Source organism: Eulemur rufifrons, chromosome 10 (genome assembly GCF_041146395.1).
Source record: "Eulemur rufifrons isolate Redbay chromosome 10, OSU_ERuf_1, whole genome shotgun sequence".
NCBI lineage: Eukaryota > Metazoa > Chordata > Mammalia > Primates > Lemuridae > Eulemur > Eulemur rufifrons.
In genome coordinates this window covers 12493136-12518548 of record NC_090992.1, presented here as the reverse complement: position 1 = coordinate 12518548, position 25413 = coordinate 12493136, and the positions used below count along the sequence as shown (strand labels likewise).

The 25413-nt window shown below is 35.6% G+C and overlaps 1 protein-coding gene across 1 annotated transcript in view; it reads right to left on the bottom strand.

Moving 5' to 3' along the window:
* The window catches only part of SPINK5 (serine peptidase inhibitor Kazal type 5), a 63788-nt gene extending 44943 nt beyond the window's left edge, over positions 1-18845 (bottom strand). The window contains exons 1-7 of the mRNA XM_069484176.1: positions 18791-18845; positions 17581-17606; positions 12980-13107; positions 11221-11284; positions 2721-2848; positions 1381-1444; positions 191-318 (exon numbers count right to left, since the gene is read on the bottom strand). Coding sequence (XP_069340277.1) covers positions 191-318; positions 1381-1444; positions 2721-2848; positions 11221-11284; positions 12980-13107; positions 17581-17606; positions 18791-18845 — 593 coding nt within the window. The remainder of the gene's footprint in view (positions 1-190; positions 319-1380; positions 1445-2720; positions 2849-11220; positions 11285-12979; positions 13108-17580; positions 17607-18790) is intronic.
* Between the last annotated feature and the right edge of the window lie 6568 nt (positions 18846-25413).

The following is a 25413-nucleotide window of genomic DNA, read 5'->3' as shown; positions in this document are numbered from 1 at the left end:
TCCTTTTAAGAAACTTCAGTAGATGATATGAAGAAAAAGAATGGAAGCTCTTCTGTGAGAAAGGGCTATCTTACATTATAAAGACAAAGGATCACATGCTTCATGAAAAGGACTTTATCTCCCTGTGGAGTGACTGGGACAGCAACCAAGTGCACCCTCACTGGATCCACCCGGGGATGCCGATACTCACAACAACTCAGCACACATCGCACACTTATTGCCATGTGTCTTCCCATCAGGGCCAAGAACAGGATCATTTTCCCGTGTGCACCCAAGTCTTCCATCCTTGACATAAGGCCGAAAAGCACTGCACACATCCTGAAGGACAGAGAAAGGAACTTGGCATTCACCATGCTAACTGTCATGCCTTCAACACTGTCGTCAGAAGTTTTATAGAACTTAGTGCGTCTGCCACTGCAATGGGTCACCAAGAGCAGTACCAGTCACGTAGCAGTAGCTCAGTAAGTATTGTATGACTCATCTGGTTAAGTGTGGAACTCATTTACTTATTTATTCATTTATTTAGTAAACATTGATAACCTGCTATGTGCTAGAACTCAGGCAGAGCACAGTCCTTGCCCCACTGGGTGGGGAACCTGGAGCCTCAATGTCACATGTGGCCCTACAGATCCCCAAGTGGGGCCCCTTGAGCGAATTCAAACTTCACAGAACAAATCCTTTTAATATATTTTCTCTTTTAATAAAGGGATTTATTCTGTAAAATTTGGATTCAGTAAAAGGCCACACTCAAGGATCCAGAAGGACACGTGTGGCCCCAATGCTGCAGGTTCTCTGCCCCAAAACTTGCTAAATGCCTTGGTGGAGGTAACTTCAGTTGTGCTAGGAGTATGTACAAAGGTTATCAAATCTTGAAAATTTGAAAAATTATTCAGTTAGCAAAAGTCAAGTGTGACACATATGAGACAATTTCTTCCTTCCCCTTCCCCTATCATCGTAGCCTCACAGGATTTTAGCATAGAAAAAAAGCTATTTAGTCCAAATCTCATTTTAGGTGAAGTAATTTGCCCAAGGTCTCCTGATAGCAAGTGACAATGCTGGGCTTTCAACTCAGGTTGAGTGACTGAAGTTTAAAGTTTAGAGTTAGAAAGTGATTTTTAATAACTAACATGACGATCTTAGTATTTTGATGGAGTTTCCTTTTGAATTCTAATTTTTTTTTAATAGAAAGCAGAAACAGAGCTGATCCCATTTCAGAAACTATTGCTTTTTCATATTAGCAGAGAGAATTTAGCATCCCATTTCAAGGAAAGCAAGAATTACTTCCTTCCAAGCCTCCCACCCAAGAGGGACAGAGAGCATCTGCTTTCTTCCTGAAGTCAGAAGCCCAATATTTCCCGCCACTCTGACATTGGTCCTCACCTGCTCAGGATTACTGCGCTCACACTCCCCTTCGCTCTTGATGTCAATTTGGGACCTGGTTTTCCTAGAATAAAAAGTTAGGAGACACAGCAGTTTAGTTATCACAGAACTTCCCTGTATTCAAACAGAACTTCTCTTGTCTTGTGATTCTCCTTTGCTCCTGAAAACAAGTGTCACGTTGCATTCTTTACTTACTTTTTCTAATAGGAGCCTGTTTATAACTCGAAGTCAAAGAAATGGAGTCATGCAGGAGGGGTGATAAATCTTAAACATGTAAATACTATTTCCAGAAATCTTTTTCCCCCTATGTCTAGGGTAGGGATCCTCAACCAAAGATGGACAAAAGTAAAGCTTGCAACCAGATACCAGATGCTCCTCAAAAACTTTGTTGTTGTTTTAAACAAACAAATTCAAGATTGTATTATTTAGCATCTCATCATAGTACTCTTTATTTGGGTTATGCTAACTAGTATTTTATTTTTCACAGAAAGTACATAAAGTCCTGATAATTAACTTTGTTCAGTACAGTAGAGTTTTAAAGTAGATCTAAAAACATAGTACCATAAATGTGATAGATCCTACTTTCTAAAAAGATAAGGCAACTTACAATGATTGCATCTGTATAACAATAAAAATCAATAAAAACAATATAAAGAAAAAACCTAAGTATTTAAAAGTCATAAGAAAAAAAGTTATTTGAGAGGATATTAGTTGAGGAAAACTATTTTAAAAACTTCCAATGTTATTATGGAGTCTCCTAGTAGCCAGAGCTGCTAGGAAAGAAATACAAGGTGCAGTATGATTCTCGAGAGAAACTTTTATCTGGACCAGACATTTAAAGATTTATAACGGGATTCCCTACATAAGACATAGTAAGAATAAATATACAGTGTGCTCATAGTTGTATAATAACATATATATCTAATAAAAACCTGTATATTCTTCATGTGTTTATTTTTTGTTTTCTGTTTATGTCATGATAGATGATGGATAGATAGAAGATAGAGGTGTGCATGTGTATATATGTGTGCGTACATATGTATATATGCATATATGTGTGTGTGTTTATATATATACACACAAAATCTCCCTATCCTATCTCCTTCATAGAGACAGTGAAAACTATCTGATAAATTATACACAAAAGTTATTTGTAAAATATAATGTGTTACATTACATACTTTTTTTTCATATTAAGAATTGTAAAAGAAGTGGTACTAATAGTTTTTGTACTAATCCACAAAATGGATTGTTATTTTAAAGACTGCAGAAAAAGCTGTGTCATGTAATTACACAGAGGACATGCTCTAGGGAGAAAGCCTGCTTCAGAGGATACTCACGCGTTCTCGGCACACAGCGCACATCTACTGCTGTACGTTTTTCCATCTGTGCCACAAACAGCTGCATTATCAAGGCTACAGATAAAATCCCCATCTCTTTCTCCTTTCTTGAAATCTTCACAATTCAGCTTCAAGAGACATGATCAAGGAACATCAAAATATAAGAGATAAAATATTTCTTAGGTACATAAACGTTAACATTTTAGGCCTACAATAATATAACTTGTTGGAGAAGAAAAACACATTATGGATACCATAGTGAGCTAATAAAATCAAGGATAATAAAACATGATCCAAGAGACATAAATAGATTTCAAAAGAAAGGATTGTGGTAATGATTTCAGCTGCTCGCTGTCCAGGTGAGGTAGGCCAAGCAACCTCTCTGAAATTTAGTATACTATTAGTATTTGTCTGTCAAATCCTGCCTGCTCTCTACACAGAGACCCAGCGAGGCCCCGTAGATAATGGATATGAAAGCTCTCTGTAAACTATAAACTATAATAAAGTTTCTATGATTATAGATTAGGATAGTAATTAAGAGCCAAACTGCTGGGTCTATAATTTTAACTCTGCCACTTACTAGATGTGTGATTTGGACAAGTTATAACCCCTCTATGCTTTAGTGTCCTCTAAATAATTAGAGTATAATTTCACCAACCTCTCAGGACTATTAAGAGATTTAAATGTGTTGATACATGTACAGTACTTAGAGCAGGGCCTAGCGCAGCATAACCGTTTATTGTTGTTGCTAGTTTAAATGTTTTCTCGATTGACAATCAAGCCAAGTAAATTTTTAGGGATGACAGAAGAAATCCCCAAATCTCTAATATGACAGGGACAAACCTGTATGGTAAGAAAAACAACTGCATCAGGTAATAACTGAAGACTGGTGTTTAGTGTTTAAATCTCAAGTCTGCCTCCCACTCAATCCACCTCTTTGAACCTCACTTTCCTCATCTGAAAAATGGGGATTCACACCCTACCCACATTCCAGATTAGTGGTAAGGATCAAAGGAATACTTATGAAACATTATTTGGCAACTCATTATTATTGTGACCTAAGCTAGCTAAGGAAGATGTAGAATTAACTTAAATTTAACTTCTATCTAAAACCAGAGAATAAAAGTGGAGATTTTTTTCTTTAGGATATCACATGGCAAAATAAAATTGGTAATGTCATAGTTGTAATAATACAAATATTTTAATGATAACTATGGAACATTTAGAATACAGACCTGTGATGGCCTAGTTTGCCACACACTATAAAGAATAAAACTAGAATAGATACAAATATATAAATGGAAGAATACCATAGTGCCTCAGATGGTAACTATTTTAAATATAGTGGCAAGAAGGGTCTTCCTGCGAAGGTGACATTTGAGATGAGATTAATGAGGAGGAGATAACTGCTAAAGATCTAAGGGAAGAACATTCTAGACATAGAGAACTGCAATTCTGAAGCATTTGTGATGGGAACTAGATTATCCTGTTTAAGGCAAAGGCTGAAAGAGGCGAAGTGTGACTGGAGCATAAAAGCAAAAGCAGAATGACTGCTAGTTTTCTCTCAAAAATCTTTTCTGGGGATACTACAGAAGCATGAGGAATTAAGGATCAGAGTAATTTACTTGGGACAATCACTGCTGTACCCCATTCACCGGAAAATCAACAGCAACACATTAAGTAGGTCACAGGTGTAGTCAGAGGAATGACAGAGCAGGTCAAAAGGCCATCTGGGAGGTGATGAGAACAGGTGCAAGGATTTATGACTCCACCTCCCTCCCCGCCAAACCCCAAGGGGTAGTAGATCACAACCTACAGGAAACACCTCTTCCTGATGTTGACAATATCTGAGAACTTGCAGATGGACTCCTGACCTAGTGGAGTGGCAGCAAACTGCAGTCAGTAGCAGCAGTCCCAGAACTTCCAACTCTGGGCCTTATTCCTTTTTCTATCCTTACGCTTACCAGGAGGGGTACAGACTGAAGCTTGGCCTTGAACATTAACTAACTGATTTTAGCAGAAAAAATAAAGCCATTATGGAATATTACAGTAAAAAAAAAAATCTGTATATCTGAGGAATAAAACAACCTAAAAGAATTACAATATACTAAACAACACATACGAAGCAGAATTTTTGGAATGGGTAGAAAAATAATTTATCAAAAGTATGACTATGCTTTGAAGAGATAAAAAGAGATATCTACAATATAAAACAAGAAAAAAAAGAAGTTATAAAGGAAAAACAAAGTAGGAGTTTTGAATATGGAAAATATTCAAATGGTAATAAATCCAACAATATAAAGAATGAAAGTGGGATAGGTACAAATAGATAATGAACTTATAAACCAGAAGATCAAATCAATGAACTCTTCTAAAAGGCAATGTAAATGAAAAACTATTTAAAATAGAAAAGAAAACCTAAAGAATGTAAAAAATTAAATTAGAAGTCCCCCAAAGGAGGGGAAAAAACATAAGAAGAAATATTTTGTAAAATAGGAAAAATTCCTAGAATTAATGAAAAAATGAAAGAATGAGAGAAAGAGAAAAATAGCCATAACTCAAAGATAAAATCTAGTTAATAACAAAACTGTGGAGGTTTAGGTGTTTACAATAAATGAATTGAGAGAAGGCTAGCATATATGAGGAGAGAAGACACAGATATTGGCAATAGACACAGATATTAGCAATAGTACTAAATAATTTAAAATATGGGTATTTGGTTAAGGATAGTCATGACAAGAATAAAAATAGGTATGTTACATTTAAATTGCCATCAAAGAAATGCTGGAAAGAAGAAACTACTTTAAAAATAACTTTTAGAAAACTGGACTAACTGAAAATATAAAAAATTGAGAGATCCAAGTCCTAAAATAACAGAAATAACAACAAATGTAAATGAGTTAAATCCATAAATTAAAAGATAATTAGTGACTGGATTTTTAGAAAGAGGATCAACCATGAACTGATAGCAAGAGAAAAATTAAAACTAAAAGTTAAATAAGTATTAAAACAATAAGATGAGAAAAAATATATAAGACAAAAATGAGTAAGAAGAGGGCCGATGCATCAATGTTAACACTTAATAATAGAATTCAGTCCAAAATACATTATAAGTGACAAAGAAGGACATTACATAAAGTAAAAGAAAGACAAGAACAAGACAGTATAGCAATCCTGAGCATACATTCAGCTAATGATACAGACTTAGATAAATGAATAACCAAAGTTAGAGATAAATGAATAACCAAAGTTAGAGATTTTAACAAACACTTCTCAGGAACTGTTATATTAAAAAAATATAAAGCTTAAGCCATTAGATTTTTATAGAAAACCACACCCAAAAAACAGAAAATAAACATGTTTCTAGAACATAGTTTTAGAGGATATAGAATATTGACTAATCTTATTGCTTCTTGGCCTTGGCTAAGATCAAGAGTAGAATATTGGCTAATCCTTTTTTTTTTTTTCTTTCAGCACTTTCAGTATTAACTTTGAGTCATTTCATTGCCTTCTGGCCTTCATTGTTTTAGACGAGAAGCCAGCCTTTAATTGTAGCCTGTATAGAGGATGTGTCATTTTTCTCTTGCCACTTCCAAAATTTTCTCTTTGTCTTTTGATTTCAACATTTTAATAGTGATGGGTCTAGTGTGGATCTCTTTGGATTTGTCGTATTTTGGGGTTTGCTGAGTTTCTTGATTGTTAAGATTACTTCTTTCATCAAATTTAGGAAATTTTAGGCCATTATACCTTCTATTCCTTTTTCTTTCTTCTATATTTCTGGTATTCCCATTACACATCTGTTGGCTTGCTTGCTCAAAAGATCTGTAAATTTGTTCATTTTTCTTCAATATTGGTTCTCTTGTACTTCCATTGATAGTTTTTATTAATCTTTCTTCAGGTTTGCTAATTCTTCTTTTTTATGCAATCACAAATCTGCTTTTGAGCCTCTCTATTGAACTTTTCATTTTAGTTATTGTGCTCTTCAAACTCCAAAATTTTCATTTGGTCTTTTTTTAATGATTTATACCTTTTCATTGAAAGTTTCTATTTGTTTATTCATTGTTATTATATTAATACTTTCTTGTAATTCTTCAAACTTTTTTTTTAGTATACTGAACACATATTTAATAGCTGCTTCATGTCTTTGTCTGCTAAATCTAACATCTGTAGACGCTCAAAGACAAATTCCATTGACTTCTTTTGTCTTGAGTATGGGTCATATATTCTTGTTAATTGGCATATTTCATAATTTTTACTGAAAATAGGACATATTAGATAAAATATTTTAGGGACTCAGCATTAAGATTTTTCCCCTAAAGTTTATTTTTGTTGCATTTTTGTTTTTTCCTTTTTTGCCTGGGCTAAATCTTTTTCTCCTATAATTTGTAACTGCTAATGTGTCCATTAAGAAAATGTTTATAGCTTTTATTTTCTAAGCCTGGCTTCTTAGGTTTTTTTCCCCCCTAAATCTTTGTAGCTTACTGGCCAGCTAATGATTTGACACAATCTGTGCTCAAATACTTCAAGCTAATAAGGTTTTCATCCTCTGCAGATAGACCTTTGTGTATAGGGGATGGCATGCAAAGTTCAGGACACTTTCGCATCTATCCTAGCATTTGCTTCCCACTGGACTATTTTGTATTTTCTAATGCATATTGCTCAGCCTTATGGTTGATCAGGAGTTTCTGAATCTCTGCCCCTCTTTGTTCTCCTCTACCCATGTGTGAAGACTCAGCCAGAAATATACTTGCCCCAACCATGACTGCAACCTCAGGCCATCCTTCTTACTCTCAGTGAAAATCCTCACTTACACTGAAAGCACCTCTAGGCATAGCTGTTGCCCATTACTTCAAATGAGATAAGCCCCTTTCAATAGTGGCAGTGCAATTGCTGATGTTCATAGCCTGCCCTCTATAGAACCTCCATTCTAACCAAGCCAGGGGGTGAGATGGGAGTATCCCTGAGCAAGAATATCACAGACTCCCATTTTTCTATCCAAAGTTCAGCAATTTTCAAGCATGAATTCTTCTCAGATTGGCATAGGTTGCTTGTCACTTTTCAGAGTGCTAAAATATTTGTTTTGGTCGATTTGTCTAGCTTTGTAGTTGCTTTTGGGGAGAGGATTTGCTGACCTCCTCATTCACCCATAGCCTGAAGTGCCACCCTCAGGGGAACTTCATATAGATTCCAAAGCCAGATAAGAACAATTAAAAATAGAAGAGTGTAAACTCACTTTACTTATGAACACAACTGCAAACTTTCTAAATAAAATATTACTATCTAAATTCAACAGTATATTAAAAATACATTATAATTAGGTATGATTTACTCTATGAGAACAATGATAGTTTAACATTAGGAAATATATCCAGAAAATTGAAATATTAGTAAACTAAAATAGAAAAATATCAAATTATTTTAATATTGCAGAGAAGACATTTGATAATAATCAACATATATTCAGCAGACTACAAATAGGAAGGACTTTCCAAAACTAGCTAAAGTTTATATGTAAAAACTCCTATGGTAAATATTATATTTAATGGAAAAACTTTATGTGTATTCCCTTTAATATCGGGGAAAGGGAAGGCAGGTTGATGTTCATTGTTATCACTACTATTTAACTACTCAACTCTGGATCCTTGCCAATGATATAAAGAAAGAAAGAGAAATAAAGGAGTGCTAAGATTGAAAGGGAAATTATAAAACTCCTATTGTATGTAGATGATATGATCAATTACCAAGAAAAAAACAACAGAATCAATAAATTACTAAAATTAATAGAAAATATCATAAACTTGTCTGATACAAGACCAACCTATAGAAATTTATCTATTCCAACAATAAACAGATAAACATACTATAAAAAACAAATACATTAAAGTAGCAACAAAATTATACATTTTCTAGGCATTAAAAAAATTATAAGAATCTCTGTGAAGAATATTTTAGAAATTGCATAAAGTACATAGAAATTTTATGAATTATAAGCTACTCTATTTGCTTCAGTTGGTCAAGTTAATATTACAAAAAGTCAATTTTACCCAAATTAATTTATAAGTTCTTTGTATCCCTAATTACATTGGTTTCCCAAATTCAAGTTGGATTTTTTATAACCCAAATAATTTTTTATTTCTAATGTGTATATGGAAAATAAACATGTACGCATAGGTAAGTCAACTTTTAATATGAGCTAGGAAAGCAGACTTGTTATACTAGTTATTAAAAAGGTGAACTAATCTGACAAGAATAGGGAACTCAGAAACACACATACTCTCATAAGAACTTAATATCCCATAAAGTTGGCAACTGAATCATGAGAAACATTAAATGAATGAATTCATTAATTAAAAAGCAAAAATCTCCACATGAACCAAAGACATTAGAGATCAGAAACGGCAGATGACTGGACTGGGTGGTAGAGATGCAAATGGTGAAAAGAAGTCAAATTGGGGATATATTTTGGAGGCAGCACCAAGACTTCTTGAAGGAGTGAATATTAGAGTCAGGAGGTGAAAGGATGACATGCTAATGAAGAAGAAACTGATGATGAAAGAGAGAGAGATAGGATGTCTGTAGGAGGAAAAGTTCTTGAAAGGTAGAGCACCTTATTCTCAGAGTGAGTAATATGGTTGATTTTTGATTAGAGGAATCTAAGAAGAGAAAGTGAGTAGATTGTTCTCTTTTCTAGTGGAAAGAAAAACAACAAAAATATAGTGTGATTGCATGAATCCACTGAAACACCGGCAAGTAAAAATTTAGACAGAAATTACTTGAAAGGCACACAACCAAATATTAACTACCTTAACTTATATGTAGATAGTCTCCTAGACAGTAAACTATTAATATATAGCTGTAAGAATTTTATCTACAAGTAAAAATTATAACTCAGGCATAAAATACTAACAGAAAGATATAATGTCTTAAAGTTCTGTAATTTTATTTCTTAAAACTTTTATTTAATTCAAATTCAATAAATTTGTGACTACCTATGGAAATTTCTAACCAGTAACAGTTTAAAAATAATAGGTTTGTTAAGACTGGTGCATGTGTGTGCATGCCTATGTGTGTATTTTGGTTTTTTGTTTGTCATTTGCTTGTATTTTATATTTTTGAACACCATTGATGTGTCATTTTTTTTAAGGTGACAGAAGAGGAAAAGGAAAGTGGATCTTACAGAGTGAGCTTCTCTTTGAATGTAACAAATAAAGGCATATTTAAAAATTGTCACTAAACCTTTCTGGATCACATTGTATTGAGTACAGAACCAGCTCCCCTTTGCTACAGATAAAGAATTTGCAACTACTGATAAATTGAGCGGTGATTGTATTATTGTTTTCAAGTGAGACTGGTTGAGTCCGGGCAAGGAATTTAGTTAACTATCTTTACTGCGGAGGCTGAGGTTCTCAGACATTCCTGAGTAACACTACTGAGAAAGATGGTAGCTTAGTTAGACCGTGGAGATCATAAGTAATTAGGGTGTGCCTACTCTGACTGATCATTTTAATTATGTGTTGGGGCCAGGAGAGGAGGAAGAGAAAAAAAGAAATTAGAGAAAAAGCTGCATGGGAGACTTGAAGTAATGTGAGTAGTTTTCAGAATAGCTGGTGATATTCCTAGTCCCAGCTTTGTTGATAACCTAATTGTGATATGTTACAGATCAGAAATTTTCACCAAGCTGGGCCCCAAATTTTTATCTTTTAATTTTATTTTTATATTTTTCTATAAATAAAAAATGTTGTATGAATAAAAGCATTTATAAAATGGAATGGCTATTCAGTGGGCTAAAATCTGTGCAATTTCTTTCTTTTACTTCTTAATGTTTTATTTATTTATTTATTTTTTACCACAGAACACTTTTCTCAAACAAAATATTAGCCTAGCCTAATATTAGATTAGTCCCAATCTATAAAATAGATATAAACAAGTAACTCTACTTGAATTAGGAAAAGCCTCCAAATTAGAAAAGATATGCAGTAAGAAGCAAAAGAAGAAAAGAGAAAGGCAATAGAATGAGTTGAATGCCTGCTAAAACATGTTAATACTGAGGCTGGCTTTTTAAACTTAGTTTTTCATTTGGTCAACAACCCACTTCACAGATGAAAAAGTTGAGACCCAGAAGTACATAAATTGCCCAAGTTACATAGAGGATAAATAAGAATTCTGAAATTTGAACTTAATCTCACAGTCCCAGGAAGCCTATTCTTGGAGCTAAAACAGGACAAGAAGAATGAGAAATGGCCACACAAGGCAAACATCACACTGGCTTACTCCACCTCTTAGCGTCTGTCAGTGCCCAAATGTTTTCAGAGAGTTGGGTCATGGGTTGGGCCTATGGACAAGATGTGCCAGATATTTAGCCCACCCCTGGACCTTAGTCCATGTTCCCTCCCTTCTAAGTAGTTGGCTTCACAACAGGTATGACCTAGTAATTAGGAAATAAATACAAGCAACATCGTCTCGAAAGCAAACATAACAGGCTGGCTCTAAATAGTCTCACCTTTGCTGGGGCAGTGGCTCTTGCTAAATGCCTGGCCCTTTTCTGGGATTTGGCTTCTTTCTCCCTGGAAGAGAAAAAGGAATAGCATAGCTTAACATTGTTTGCCCACCTTTTAGGTATAACAGCTTCCATGATAAACTTAATTTTGACTGCTCTCCTCAGCCCAATCTCGTGTGTCAGAAGTGGAGGGAAGTCCAGAAACGGGCACAGTACCACAAATCTCTCCTAAATGTTGAAAAATATCTAAAACATGGTATTAGTATAGGCAAGAATCCCTACCTTTAACTGAGTAACAGGATTACCTCTCTTGAGTACTTCCAACAGCCAGATGGTCACCAATTCTAAAAGCCATCGTCTCCATTGTTTGAATGCAATTTTTGAAAGATCATATTCACAGTGAACCAAAATCTCCCTGCCTATATTGATTCTGATTACAACCTCTAAGGACCCAAAGAGCAAATCAATATTCTCTTCCACAAGGCAGTCCTTCAGCAACTTGGAGACAGTTCTTTTGCCTTGCACAATCTCTTCTTTCCAGGTTAAGAAACCAAGTTTAATCCAATATGATTTACATAAGTAAGAAAAACAATAATTGAATGAGTAACTCCAATGTGATAAACTGTCTTTTGATTCTTAAGCAATTTTATTTCTGCTTTAACTTTTTTAGTAAATTTATTATATTCATAGTTTCAGTCTCCTGTTAAAACATCCTAAGTAACAAGAAGGCAATTTTGTAGGAAATAATGTGCAGTTTACATTCAGCTTTCAAAAGAATAAGAAAGAATTATTTAACCTGCCCTGGGCCTCAGACTCCCACTAAATCTTGTCCTGCTTTTCTTCATCTTCCCACAATCTCTTCTCTAGAAGCAGCATATATGATCCCAATATTATTGACTATGACAAATTAATTTCCCTGACACATACAAACCTGGCATTTAAAAAGCCAATTATAATGTAATTATCTTAAATGGGTAAGCTTAATATTGGCTTGGTACCAGTGCTGAAATTTTGATGGTGGTCAGAAATTGAGGATGAATCCCCTTTTCAAAAACAAATTAGGACCATCTGGTTTGAGGATTTGCAATTGGTAATTCAAGCCTTTTTTTTTTTTTTTTTTTTTTTTCCATCTTAGTGGTGTCATCGGAAAGAAGAAAACCAAGTTAAGAAGAATTGGGTAGACATTGGTAAACTTCCAGGATACTAATTCTTTCTGAGCCCCAAGGAGTTAGAAGCTGCAATCTACCCTTGAGTTCGTCTCACTCTAGCATAATCCCAGATGTCTAAAGACACCAGCTCACTGAATCAGAATGTATCCTACTTAAATCCTTCTGCAGGCTGGCTGCTCCCAGGACAGTCTGACATTATTCTCAAGGGGATCTTCTCAGTCCCTAGGCTACAACAGAACCAGGTATTAATGGGCCAAGAGAATCTGACATTCTTTCTTAAATCCATTTTTTCCCCAGTATCAGGAAGTTCAAAGAGGAACTACATCCTCAAAAGACTACAGAGTGCTATATAAATACTGGGCCCTCTGAAATGATTTTGGAATCCCATCTGAGTGATTATTAAAACCTTTCCAGATGAGTGACAATTATCCAACTTTAAGGGATGGAATGTGTCACAGTGATCTGCTAAGCATTTTTATTTAACCATTTTGGCTTAGAAAAATACATTTGAAAGAAAAGAAAAAGGATATATTTACTAGTCCAGAGAATAGCTGGTAACTCAAACACTTGAAAAAAAGAAAAACTTTACTCACAATATCATTTTGCATGTCTCACATTGGTTGATGAACATTATTCCATCAGGGCTTTGAAAAAGTTCTTTATCTTGGGAACAGAATAATTTTCCATTTTTCATCAATGCCCTAAATTCACTGCATGTTTCCTGAGGAAAAAGAAAAAAAAAAAAAAGTTCTGTTTATTGAAACTTCATTAAAACACGGCTTTCTTTTAAGCAGAACCTCCTTGAGCAGTATTATTTAATGCTCACTATCTCCCTTGTACAGAAGCCATTCAGTCAGTTGATACAAATAACATAAACAAAAATAATGATTCTGGCTTGTCTGGTGGAGATGGCAAATTCACCTAATAAGCATTTATGTGAAATCATTAGTGAAATGGAAAGAACAAGGGACTTGGAGTCAAAAGACCTGAGATATTCAAAGTAAGTTCATCCTTCCTCTTCTTCCTCCTTTATTGTTATTATTGTGGTGATGGTGGTGGTGGTTGTCATTATTACTATTGGAATATATTAAAATACCTAGCATGCAGTAGACCAAGAGTAATTTCTGTGGAAAGAATATGAGAATGTTGCTGGAGGACTGAGACAAGTTATGTGATCACTGAAAACTCCAAAGTGCCTCTGTCCATATTTTCCATAAAGTGTACTGCAAGATACCAGCTCCTAGAAATATCAGCAGCTGTTAAATGGTGGGGGCGGGGGAGGATGTATTCCTTGGTCATATAGATTCGTTAAACAAATTTCTAGACTGAATTTGTTTTCTGAAAAAAAAATCTCAGATCCTTTGACATATCATTTGTCTTATGAACACAGGGCGACTTACCTTAAAGCTAATAAAGCTTAAGGTTCAGGGCCCTTCACTGTCACAACCCCTTCCTGTGAGAGGCCTAGCCATTTTGCATTTTTATATGTGTATTCTTTTCTTAAAAAGTGCCCATAGTCCCACCCCAACCACCATCACCACCAACGCTACCAATACTATTACTACCATCAAAATCAAAGCTTGTGAATCTATGGAAGTACAGTGCAATTTTCCCAAAACTTGCTTAAGCCTTTTTTCATTCCTTTTTTTTTTTTTTTTTTTTTTTGGCATGTCCTCTGGAACTACTGTTTTACTATTGTATGTGACATCCTTGAAGACATGCTGTGGGCTTTTTTTTTTTTTAATACCAATGACTATTATGACACATTTAGGGAAGAGAATGGAAACCATTTTGAATAATAGAATTGGTGGCGGAAAGACAGTGGAATGATCTTTACAAGTGAGGGTTCTCTCTTGTCATTCATTCATTAAGTATATTTTATTGAAGGTCTGATACATGTTACTCTTTTCTAGGAGCTTAAAATCATTTGTGCATTTGAGCTACCTCAGTAAAGTACTGATTTAAATTGTGATATTCCCTATTAGATAAGAAAATTCACTAGGCCTTTAGAGCAAGTCTTCTGAATCTAAAGGGTTTTTGTTTGTTTATTTTTTATTGCTTTGATTTTTCCAAAAATAACAAATCTGCTTCAAGATTTTTATATTAGAAAATTTAAAAGAAAAAAGCTTTTGCTTCAACTCCAACAAACACAACGTCTTCCAAAGGATTTATTATAGGACTTTATTTAGCCTCCTACATTGTTATAATAATCATTTGATCAGTTGACAATCAATTATTTATGAGATTACTATACTTTGCTAGGTTCCACAGATACAGCAGCAATTAGGGAAGAAGTATCCTTGTGTGAATGGATAATATTGTACCTAATCTACCCTCTTAAACATGGTAGGCAGTTGGTAGCACTTACAGAATAGTTAATGGTGAAAAAGAATAACTAAATAATATCAGAGACCAGCAGTGGAAAATTTTGCTGAGGATAACCTGCTAAAATGCCTCTAAGATTATTATTACTACCCAGTGATCTTGTCAGAGTAGCACAGTAGTAATTTCTGGCAACCTCAATATCCTGAGGTCTGTGCCTGATCCCTGATTCTATAGTACCTTATGCCAACTTTGCAAGTTACTGCTTACCTGGCTGGATGTAATTGATTCTAATAAAGTCCTAAAAACCTTATAATAGAATCGGAAAAGAGCTCGGTATCTTTGTAACAGAAATATATCCCTTGTGAGGTAAGTCTTACAGAAAGTGTACAGAACAAAGACTCATGATAATATTGGAATGAAGCTCTAAATAATTTCTAGTGGTTAATTGTAAAAGAATAGCATTAATCAGGATAATTCCTGAATTGGACTTTTCCAATGTCACAATTTGATGAAAGCCTAATTCTTAGAAGACCCACATTTTTACAAATGGGCATCAGAGGCCCAGAGAGTAGGTTAAGAAACTTGCTCACTGTGTTTAATTGGCTTAGATGAGACTCAATGCTACTTCTCTGAGTTAGGAAATCCAATGCATTCCCTCCGGAAACAGAAAAATATAAAAATTGAAAGCATGAGCTGGGCTCTTCTCTGAGTAAAATAGAATATCCTTCCAATTACCGTAATAGAAAGGGTTGAAACAGGAGCATATCTAAACTAAAAGGTTATCCTGAGGTGGGAAATGACTTTTTAGCAACTGTTTACTTGCAGTATAACTTTCAGCTCCTGTCTTGTTTTTGTTTTGTTTTGTTATTGTTGCTGTTTTGTTTTCTCCATATCTCAAAAAAACTGAAGCCCTACAGGGCCAAGTTCTTTCCGTTTCCCTCACTGGCTGAGGTCTAGCTCACTGCCTTCCATTGTCCATCCCTGGACATCACGACAGAATCCTCTAGGAGCTGGCATCGCCCTATCTTGGTGCTAGACCACTGACAAGTTTGCTTTGGGCTTTTTATAATAACCCTCTGTGATGACAAACCTAAGCATATGGTTAAGATCATTGCAGATTATGATAGTGCTTCTCCCTGATGTTCTGGCTTATGTTTATAACTTTCAACATGTTTTTATGGTGCTAGAAAGAACTCAATCTACTAAACTTGGAAAATAACAAAAATTCCAGCACCATAAGAAAGACTACATCAATAGTTGTCATTTCTGACACAGTATCCACAGACTATGATTAGAAAGGTTTTCCAATAAGTGATTACTTCTTTGTGTTCTTCTTGCCTTTTACACTGATATAAGAAATAGATAAACTTTTGTTTTTAAGCCATTTTTCAGTGAAATAGAGTTTAATGGTATGAAAAATATCATTGTAAAATTTGTACTATCTGCAGGAAATCCACCACCCTTGTCACAGACTCTGAAAAAGAAAATGATGGCTTTATGTGCAGTGGTATTTATATAATATCCCTTCTTTTTTCCACTATAAAACATCCAATTGGGAATGGCTCTCTAATTCCCAAAAATCCAGCCTTTTTTCACACTACCATACTTTCTGGACCTCTTTTTAATTAGCAAATTTAGATGAAATAATAGAGACTATGACCAAATTCTCTAAAACATTCCTGTAAGAAGTTTCTTTTTAATAGAACCGTTGCAATAAAATGCAGCAAGAGAGTATTTTAACCATGGTTCTAAGAGTTTCAGTGTAAAGAAGAGTAGATTTATGGCCTTTGAGAGACATAGCACATTTTACTACATACTTAGCAAAACACTTGAAACACTTGAAATTTGTGTTTTAAGTGCTTAATGGCACACACAGCAGTGTACGTATATAAATATAAAATGCATGTGTGTGTGTGTGTATAATTGGCCTTTTTACTTGTCATTCAAATAGATGGAACAATTCAACTTCTATAGAAAATGATTCTTTTATTTCTGAAAGAAAAGTGTTTCAAGAGTTGGTAAAGCACCCTCCTGCGTCAGGGCCTCTGCCAGCAAAAGTGCTTCTGCCTGGTCTGCTGTAAGTTGCAAGTATCTTCATGGCTCACTCCCTCATGACTATCAGTTTGCTGTTCAAATACTCTCTCCAGAAAGAACTCTCCTGGCTATCCAATGAGAACACATACCACCTGCGTTCCCAGGAATCCCTATTTTGCCTCCTGCTTTATTTGCCTCCTAGCACTAATTATTATCTAAAGTACTATATATCTCACTAGGTTACTTATCAATGTGTCTGTTTTCCTCCATTAAACTGTAAGTTTCTGAAGGGCAGGATTTTCACCTATTTTGTTTACTTTAGAATATCCGCAACATCTCAAATAGGGTCTGACACATAATAGAACATAAGAGATGCTCAATAGATAGTTATTAGATGAACTATATACATTCACTATGTACAAGATACAGACAACGCCTTTTTTCATAATGATTACCAGAAAATTTCTTTTAGCTTCCTATGTGGTGTATCCTGCTTTGTTTGGATGTTAAAAGAATGATAGTAGTTTACAAGTTGACTTATTTTTGGTTTGTCTATGAAATTCCCCAGCACTCCTTTAACAGGGTAAATTGCCTCTTGCAGACATCCATCATCACTGACATGTTGAGTGTTTGTGTGTGCGTGCGCGCGCATGAGCAAGAGAGAGAGAGAGATCATACCTTGATTCAAAAAGACCTGTTTCTATGTTTTTAACAAAAGCTATTAGTACCTATCAGTATAATAGGTTTGCATTGTTAACATGAAGGTGTTGGCCACAAACAATTTTACTTTAGACTTCTTGGAATGGATTCAACGAACAGAAAAAGCAGGACTAACCTGATCTTTATCCTCACTGGCAGCATCTGGACAAAAATACAGAAACCAAAGTTAAGGACATGTAAAATATTTAATAAATAAAATAATTCATTTGATACAGTGTCTTGATTGCTTTAATGACAATATGTTATCAAACCACAACTTATTTTTGAACACGTTAAGATTGACCATGGCAAATAAAACGAGGGCACTGCACCGGGAGATTCACAAAGGTCCAACCACTCAGCAAGTTCCCAGTACTTTGAAATTAATAATCACGGACTTTCTGACCTCATCAAAATAGCAAATTTCCACAAGCTCCACTCAGAGTACAGTATGGCAGGCTCCCTTTTAAAATTTTAACATAAAATACATATCAAATATTATACCAATTATAGAATTTAAAAGTATAATCCAACATGAAGTTTACATCGTAAATACACATAAAATTCAATTTTCTGAATTCTGGCAACTCTGCCTCGTTATTACAGATACAAAAATTAAAGATCTGGTAAAAATTAATTAAAATCACAGACTATTATACTCTCTCATTAACATACTCTTTTGTACCTACACACTTATTTTAGGAAAGTGAGCACTATGTTTATATGCAATCTCACTGACTTTCTGTCTCTGAGGTTCTCCTTTTAAAAATGTTAATGCTAGGCAATCCACGTTCCCTTCAAAGTCAAATAGCAAATGCAAAAACCTCTCTCTTAGCTCCCACAGAAGTCCCTCACTCCTTAGGAGTAAGACTTTCATTTCATTTAGGATTTGAAAACATGAAAATAAAATAAGCTAGAATACACTACTGCTTTAAAATAAGAACAGATTATTGAATTTGTATTTTTAATATTTTATTTAAAACACAAATATTATTTACATATAAGTTTTAAATGCCTGTTCCATATATATAGATATACAGCCAGTACAAATGGATATACTTGGTGAAGAAGAATCTGTTAGCTTTTCAGAACTAATAAAAAATGGAAGGATTTCTCATGAAAAAAAATTCAGATTATCTCAAACTACTTGCCATTTCTAAAAATAACATAGTTATAAAGCTACATATATCATACATAAATCCTCAAAACCTCTGCGTCTGGCAAGGTATTTTAGGATTATACAAACATATATAAATATTTTTTGGTGGAGGTGGGGGGAGAAAAGTCCCTTCCCCAGGGCTTTGAGATGTGTGGCAAGAGGCTTGGATTACACACAAATTACTCACCTTGTATAAGGCAAAGAGCCAAGGTCAGAAGCACGGGCACTGTGTCTATCTTCATGTTGAAGATGATGTAAGTCGGCTACAGGTCTGCTCCGTGCATTGCTCAGCTGGTGCTCTAAGTCTGAACTCGTGGAGATGTAGCTCTCTTGTATATATACTCGTCAGTACCGGTGACGACAATCATATAAAACCAGTTGTTCAAGGTCGTGCTAGACTTACTATACCACACCACTTTAGCTTCCATCCTTTAGGATCCTGTCAAGGTGGCAGATTTGAACAGATAATGTCTATTTCTAAAGCAGTAATGTGCTTTCATGATACCTCTCCAGAAGGCAATAAATTAAGTCCAATGACCCTACTCAAAGTTGAATACTCCATAATCCTATATAAGAACTGAATTCCCCAGCAACATCAAACATACTACCTTGTAGACAAACATGTTTCTAACTAGACTTCCTTCATAAGTGGGAAAGGAGGGGAAAAGAAGACAGATTGGTTGTCTTACCAGTCAGGTAAAAATTTAAAAGATTTCCATGTGGACAAACAGGCTTCCTGCTGCTTCCATTCATAAATGTTCTGAAGTATCTGAATTCAATGTCACAGACGCATATATACGTTAAAGTTGAATGACCCTAAGAGATAACTAGCAAAATTCAAACATTGAATTATGGGGAAAAGGAGCAATGGCTTTCCCAAGAGCACACAATTTAGATGGAGGAGGCAGAGCCGGCACCCACAAGCCAGGCACAAGTTCAATATTCTTTCCACTCCACATGCTGCTTCACCCGTATACATTAGTAAAGGCAGAAACTTTGTGAAAACAAAGCTTGTATACAACTACTCTTTAATATTCTCAATAGGAAAGATATTTGATATCCTAAAATCTTATATTCTAACCAAATATCATAATCATAAACATTAGAAACTCAAAAGTTTAACTTTCTACAGCCCATCACTACTCAAATTACTATTTGAAAAATGTGGCTCAATCAGCCAGATATGGTGACTCACTCCTGTAATCCTAACACTTTGGGAGGCTAAGGCAGGAGGATCACTTGAGGCCAAGAGTTAGAGATCAGCCTGGGCAACATAGCAAGACCCAATCTCTACCAAAAAAAAAGAAAAATTTGACTCAATCAGTTTTTGCTAAATTGAGTTTGATTCCTGAATTGCTGTGTTATTTAGTCTCCCAAGAAGAACAGAATAAGGTATTAAAAATTATAAATATATAAACATAACATTTTTTTCTAGAGAGAGTTTCTTCTTCTTAGTTTCTTCTTTCATCCTACAAGTAATACCTTTTTCTACCAGCTTATTTTACCAGCTTATTTTACCATCCTACAAGTAATACCTTTATCTACCAGCTTAAGAAAGCACCTGAAGAACCACGCAAAGATAAACTGAAGCCAGAGTCAAAGTGGCTGATTCCAGTACATCCCAGTGTCTTCAAATCCATAGAAAGAAAGTTTCGATTTTGTGCAAAGGCCATTTTATATCGTTCCAGAAAACTGATCAAGGCTGGCCAACTCTGGGACCATGTCAATATTCTGAGACCCATCAAAGTGAGAGTATGACCTTTCTTTTTTTTTCCCCCGTGAAATAATTTATTTCTCATAAAAATATAATCATTGCTTTTAAGGTCTGTACAATTATAATAGCTTTGTTACTTTCCAGTGGTAGAGTAAAATTAGTGACCAGAGAGAGCAAGTTCAGACTGCATTACTCTTAGAGTCTAGAAAATCAAAGTCCGTCATAGCTTAATGGAAAGAGAACGGGACAGGGAATCAGGAAATCTGTTTCTATTCCTGTCTTTGCAACTACACAGTATAATGGAAATTAACCTGGCTTTAAAGCTAGGTAGATCTGGGTCCAAATTTTGACTTACCACTTACTAGCTATGTTGCCTTGGGAAAGTCACTTGTTTTTTCTGAGCCTCAGTTTCCTAATATGCAAAATAGAGATAACAATGCCTACATTGTACAATTATTCTAAGGTTTGGAGGTAATTCATATGTGTGTGTGTGTGTGTGTGTGTGATGCTTAGAACAATACCAAGTATGTGATAAACTTTAGAGTTAATGATAGCTCATCAGTCTTTCACTTTTACGTCATTATAATTATATGATTGTACTACATAATTTCTAAGATTCCAAGAAAAGTCAACATGTCTTGAATGTATACTTCATCAATGGATTTGAGTTTACTCAGCCTAGAATAACGCCCGTAACACATCGTGAAGTTAAAAACATAAAGTTACATATTCCCTTTTTCATTTTGTAATTATATTCTAAACCATAATGCCTAGAACAAATCAAATCATTATCCATTTAGAACTTACCAAAATTATTGCTAGGTTTCAATTATCATTGATTTCTTATCTTTATCTTTCAAAGCATCTTCCAAATATTAACATACCAATACTAATTTTGTATCTTTCGTCTGTCCTGTCAGGCCATATGAAATGTGTCCCAACCATACAATCTGTTATCAGTGGTAGAAAAGTTTAGTGCCTTACAATAGAATTGGTGACTGTGTAATACGCTCTAGTGGCCCCAAATCCAGCCCAGATGGAGAGTATTCCCAGGAGTGGAAATGGTGCTAGGGTGGAACAGAAGAACCAGGTGATGACTGCCTCCCTAAGGAATCTCTGCCATGAGGAAACATTGCAGGAGTTGGTTTCCTTCTTACCAGAACAGAGCTCCTCACTGACATACAGAACCTTCCGAAATGATGAACAAAAGGTTTGAAACTGATAATGTTTTTCAGGAGGAGAAGGTAGCCAAAGGAATATTCAGTGAGCACGCCCCAAATTGGAAGTACCCATCTGCTAGCTCATGTCATCCGGGCCTTTTCTCCATTTTATTTTAGGAATGTTGTAAATGCACAGGTGATTCATCACATCCTCTGTTAATCACTCCTCATTCCTGAAAATCACCATGGACATTAAATTTACCCGAATGAGATTGAAGTCTTGGAGAACTTGGGTTTGGGTTACAGTTAAGTTACCACAGTGTTTTTCTCAAACTCAAAATTCCATCTTTTGTTTCCAACTCTTTCAATAATTCATGAAACATGTAGAACTCTCTTTCCTCCCATTAGAAAGGAGTGGGGTTAGATAATAAAAACTATAAATTTTACATTCCTATACATTTATCAAGTTGCTCAGAATCTGAACTCACATGAAGGATATTGAGTCAGAGGGAAAAAAAATGAGAAAATTATAAAGTAAAGATTTCTGTAGACCAGTGATGTCGCTGAAGACAAAGATCATTTCCAAAATCCAAAGTTATCATATCATCCTTCAGGTCTTCTCTTTTTCTATACAGAGAGAGTTCCTTGCTGATGGTAATAGTTAATAAATAACTATAGTCCCTTATGATTAAATCACCTTCCACAGCTTTCAAAACAATCTGCCATTCATTAGCTTTCTTGATTTGTTTATGCAATGTTGTGACATAGCAAAGTAGGTGTTATTATCTTTTCCTTACCTGCCAAAAATGGTACCATTAAAGAACCCTAGAATAGCAACTAGTTTGGATGGTCCCAGACTTAACACTTTCTCACCTTTTAGACCCTTCATTTTCTAAGACCCTGTGGCTACCTCACAGACCTTCACACAGTTCAAGGAGAATCCAGACATTATAGTGCTTTAAACTGGGTGCAATATTCTACTGCTGATGTATTTCTTGCCTCTAATCTCTAACACACACATATAACCTATACACCCATAATCACTCTGGCAAAAAGTCATGTCATGACTATAATTGAAAAGTACATATTCTAATAGATCTTAGAAGACGAAATAATTTCTTTTTCATTTTTTTAACTTTTGATCTCCTTTCCTGTAGTTCTAATAATTTCCCCCATCAATTAAACATGTCTATATTCTCCTTTGTGAAAAACACTAACCAGAAAACAGCCTTTACTTACCTCCTTATCTGGAAGTGATCCATTATCAACTAACTTCACTCCCTCTGTGGGAATTCCTTTCTGTTTGTCTGGGAAGACTAAGAAACTACACAGATAAGCATCTTGTTTTATCTAAGAATAGAATGGGATGGGCGGATTTTTGTTTACTGAATATATAGACCCTGCTATTTATAGATATAATTGCATAATTGTTGCTTTTATTAGATTAGGATTAAGAAAACAAGAAAACTTCAACAGTCTAGTTTTTTGTTTTGGTTTGGTTTTAGAGAATGGGTCTGGCTCTGTGGCCCAGGCTGGAGTGCAGTGGTACAATCATAGCTTGCTGCAGCCTCTACTTCTAACTCCTGGGCTCAAGTGACCCCCCGCCCCCCAACATCAGCCCCCAAGTAGCTGGTGCTACAGGCACATGCCACCATGCCAGGCTCAATGTCTAATTTTTAGCTGTGTTAATTTTTATATAGAGAGTTTCTTTAGAGAAGGGGCCTTGCTCTGTTGCCCAGGCTGGTCTGGAACTCCTGGTCTCAAGTAATCCTCCCGTCTCAGCCTCGAGAGTCTCTGAGATTACAGATGTGAGCCACCATGCCATCTCAATGTCTAATTTTTAGCTGTGTTAAGTTTTATATATGGGTTATATTTGTTTTTTAAAAACAACATTCAGCTTCTCCCTCCAGTTGGTGTTACCTGAACCCCTAACCCATGGCCCCACACTCTCTGTCACCTGAAAATTTAGTATAATCTAAAGTCTCCTAGGATTTATCCTGGCAATAGGAAACAGAGGTTTGTAGAGCTACAGTCCTTCAAAAAATCATTTGAGTTAATTCTGTAGTAGCTAAGACTATACTAAATTTTGGGAAAAGAGCAGTGTATATTTTATATGTGTAATGTGTGTGTGTGTGTGTGTACAGTAAACAATAATAAAACTGTTAGATTTATAATTAAAGTGAGGAAAAGATGATCTCTATCTTTATAAAAGAAATTGTAAATAAATATAAAACTTGCTAGCATTTATTATGCACTTAGGTACAATAATAAATATAAAGGTTAAGTATCATTTTATTCTTTTCTTACAGGTAAAGAAATTGAGATTTGGTGACATTCTATTACTTTCCATACAGCTTGTAAGCAGTGATCTTTGCAAATGATGACAATCAATGCAATAAAAGCAACTCCAGAGCCCAGGCTTGTAAACACCACTCATGCAATAACCACATTACCTGTATCTGTGACTGACTTATCTCAGGCACTCACTGTTATGGGCTGCATTGTGCCCCCCAAAATTCAAATGTTGAAGCCCTAACGCCCTGTACCTCAGAATCCAACTGTATTTGTAGACAAGGCCATTAAAGTGGTAATTAAGTTAAAATAAGATTGTTAAGGTGGGCCTTAATCCAAACTGACTGGTATCCTTGTAAGAAGATAAAATTTGGACACAGAGAGGAAAGACCACGTGAGGACACAGTGAGAAGCCAGCTATTACAAACTAAGGAAAAAGGCTTCAGAGGAAACCAAACCTGCTGACACCTTGCATTCTAACCTCCAGACCAGTGAGAATGTAAGTTTCTGTTGTTTAAGTCACCCAGTCTGTGGTATTTGGTTATGGAAGCCATAGCAAGCAATACTCTCACCATATGTACTGACAGCCACAGGCACACTGTAAAAATATATGGGTACAGTTGAGAATTGGGTCTTAGGTAGGCTTCTTTCTCTTTAAGTAACCATTATACCAAACTTACGAACTGTAGAATAGTGTCAAAGAGAAACAGTGCTGGGCATTTGTCAAATATGGCACAACAGATTTTATCCATGTTGCTGCAGTAGGAAAAAGACACTCCAGTATGAACTGAGCTCAGTTCTACTAACCAAAACAAAAGGCAGGAGGCTTTCTTAACCCTGGAGCATGCATGCTAAAGGAAAAGAACTAAAGGATGTTGTGGGGTGGGGCTGGGCTTTGCGATCAGGCCGTCTGTATTTGTTCTTTGGTACTTATTAAAGTCTGGCTCTTACCTTCCCCAGAGACTAGGAGACAGGCGCCCTCTCCTTCTCCATGATTGCGTTTCAAAAGTATGCCCTCCAGGTCCTTGAGAAAGACATTTCTGAGTTGCAGAAGATTTATCCCGAAAGGGGCAGAGAAAGAATTTACAATTGCAAGTGTTTTATTTGTTTGTTTGTTTTGCCTTTTGTTTCTGTAAGGTTTTTGGATGGTCAGTGTCAGAGAAAGAAAGACGAGTAGAGTTGAAAGGGATAAGTAAAGAGGCTTTATTGGAGTGTTTCCGGGTGAGGGTAATGGGTCTCAAGAGAGGCGGATGATTAGGTAATAAAATGGCTTGTAAGGACAGTAGTCCCTGCGGGGGAAGCTGGATCTAGGGGGACATATTGGACCAGAATATCTGTGAGGCGGTTTAAGAAAGTTACCAGGTTTTTATTGGGCCTTTGAGCAATTTTTTTTTTTTTTTCTTAGTTTTTTAAAGTTAACAGCAGGTGAGCAGCGGCCTGGAGGCCGGCAAGAACACACTGTAACATGCGGTCTCGCTGTCCCCTGTCCTCCTGGCTGGCCGGGGTGTCCGGTTGGTACTCCCGGTGGGGCTCTCTGTGAGGGACAGCCTCAGCCCCCACTGGCATAGACCGGTCCGTAGGATGGACCTCATCAGTATGTGCCTGGGCTGCCCTCCAGACACGTTTTTTGTTGTTGTTGTTGTT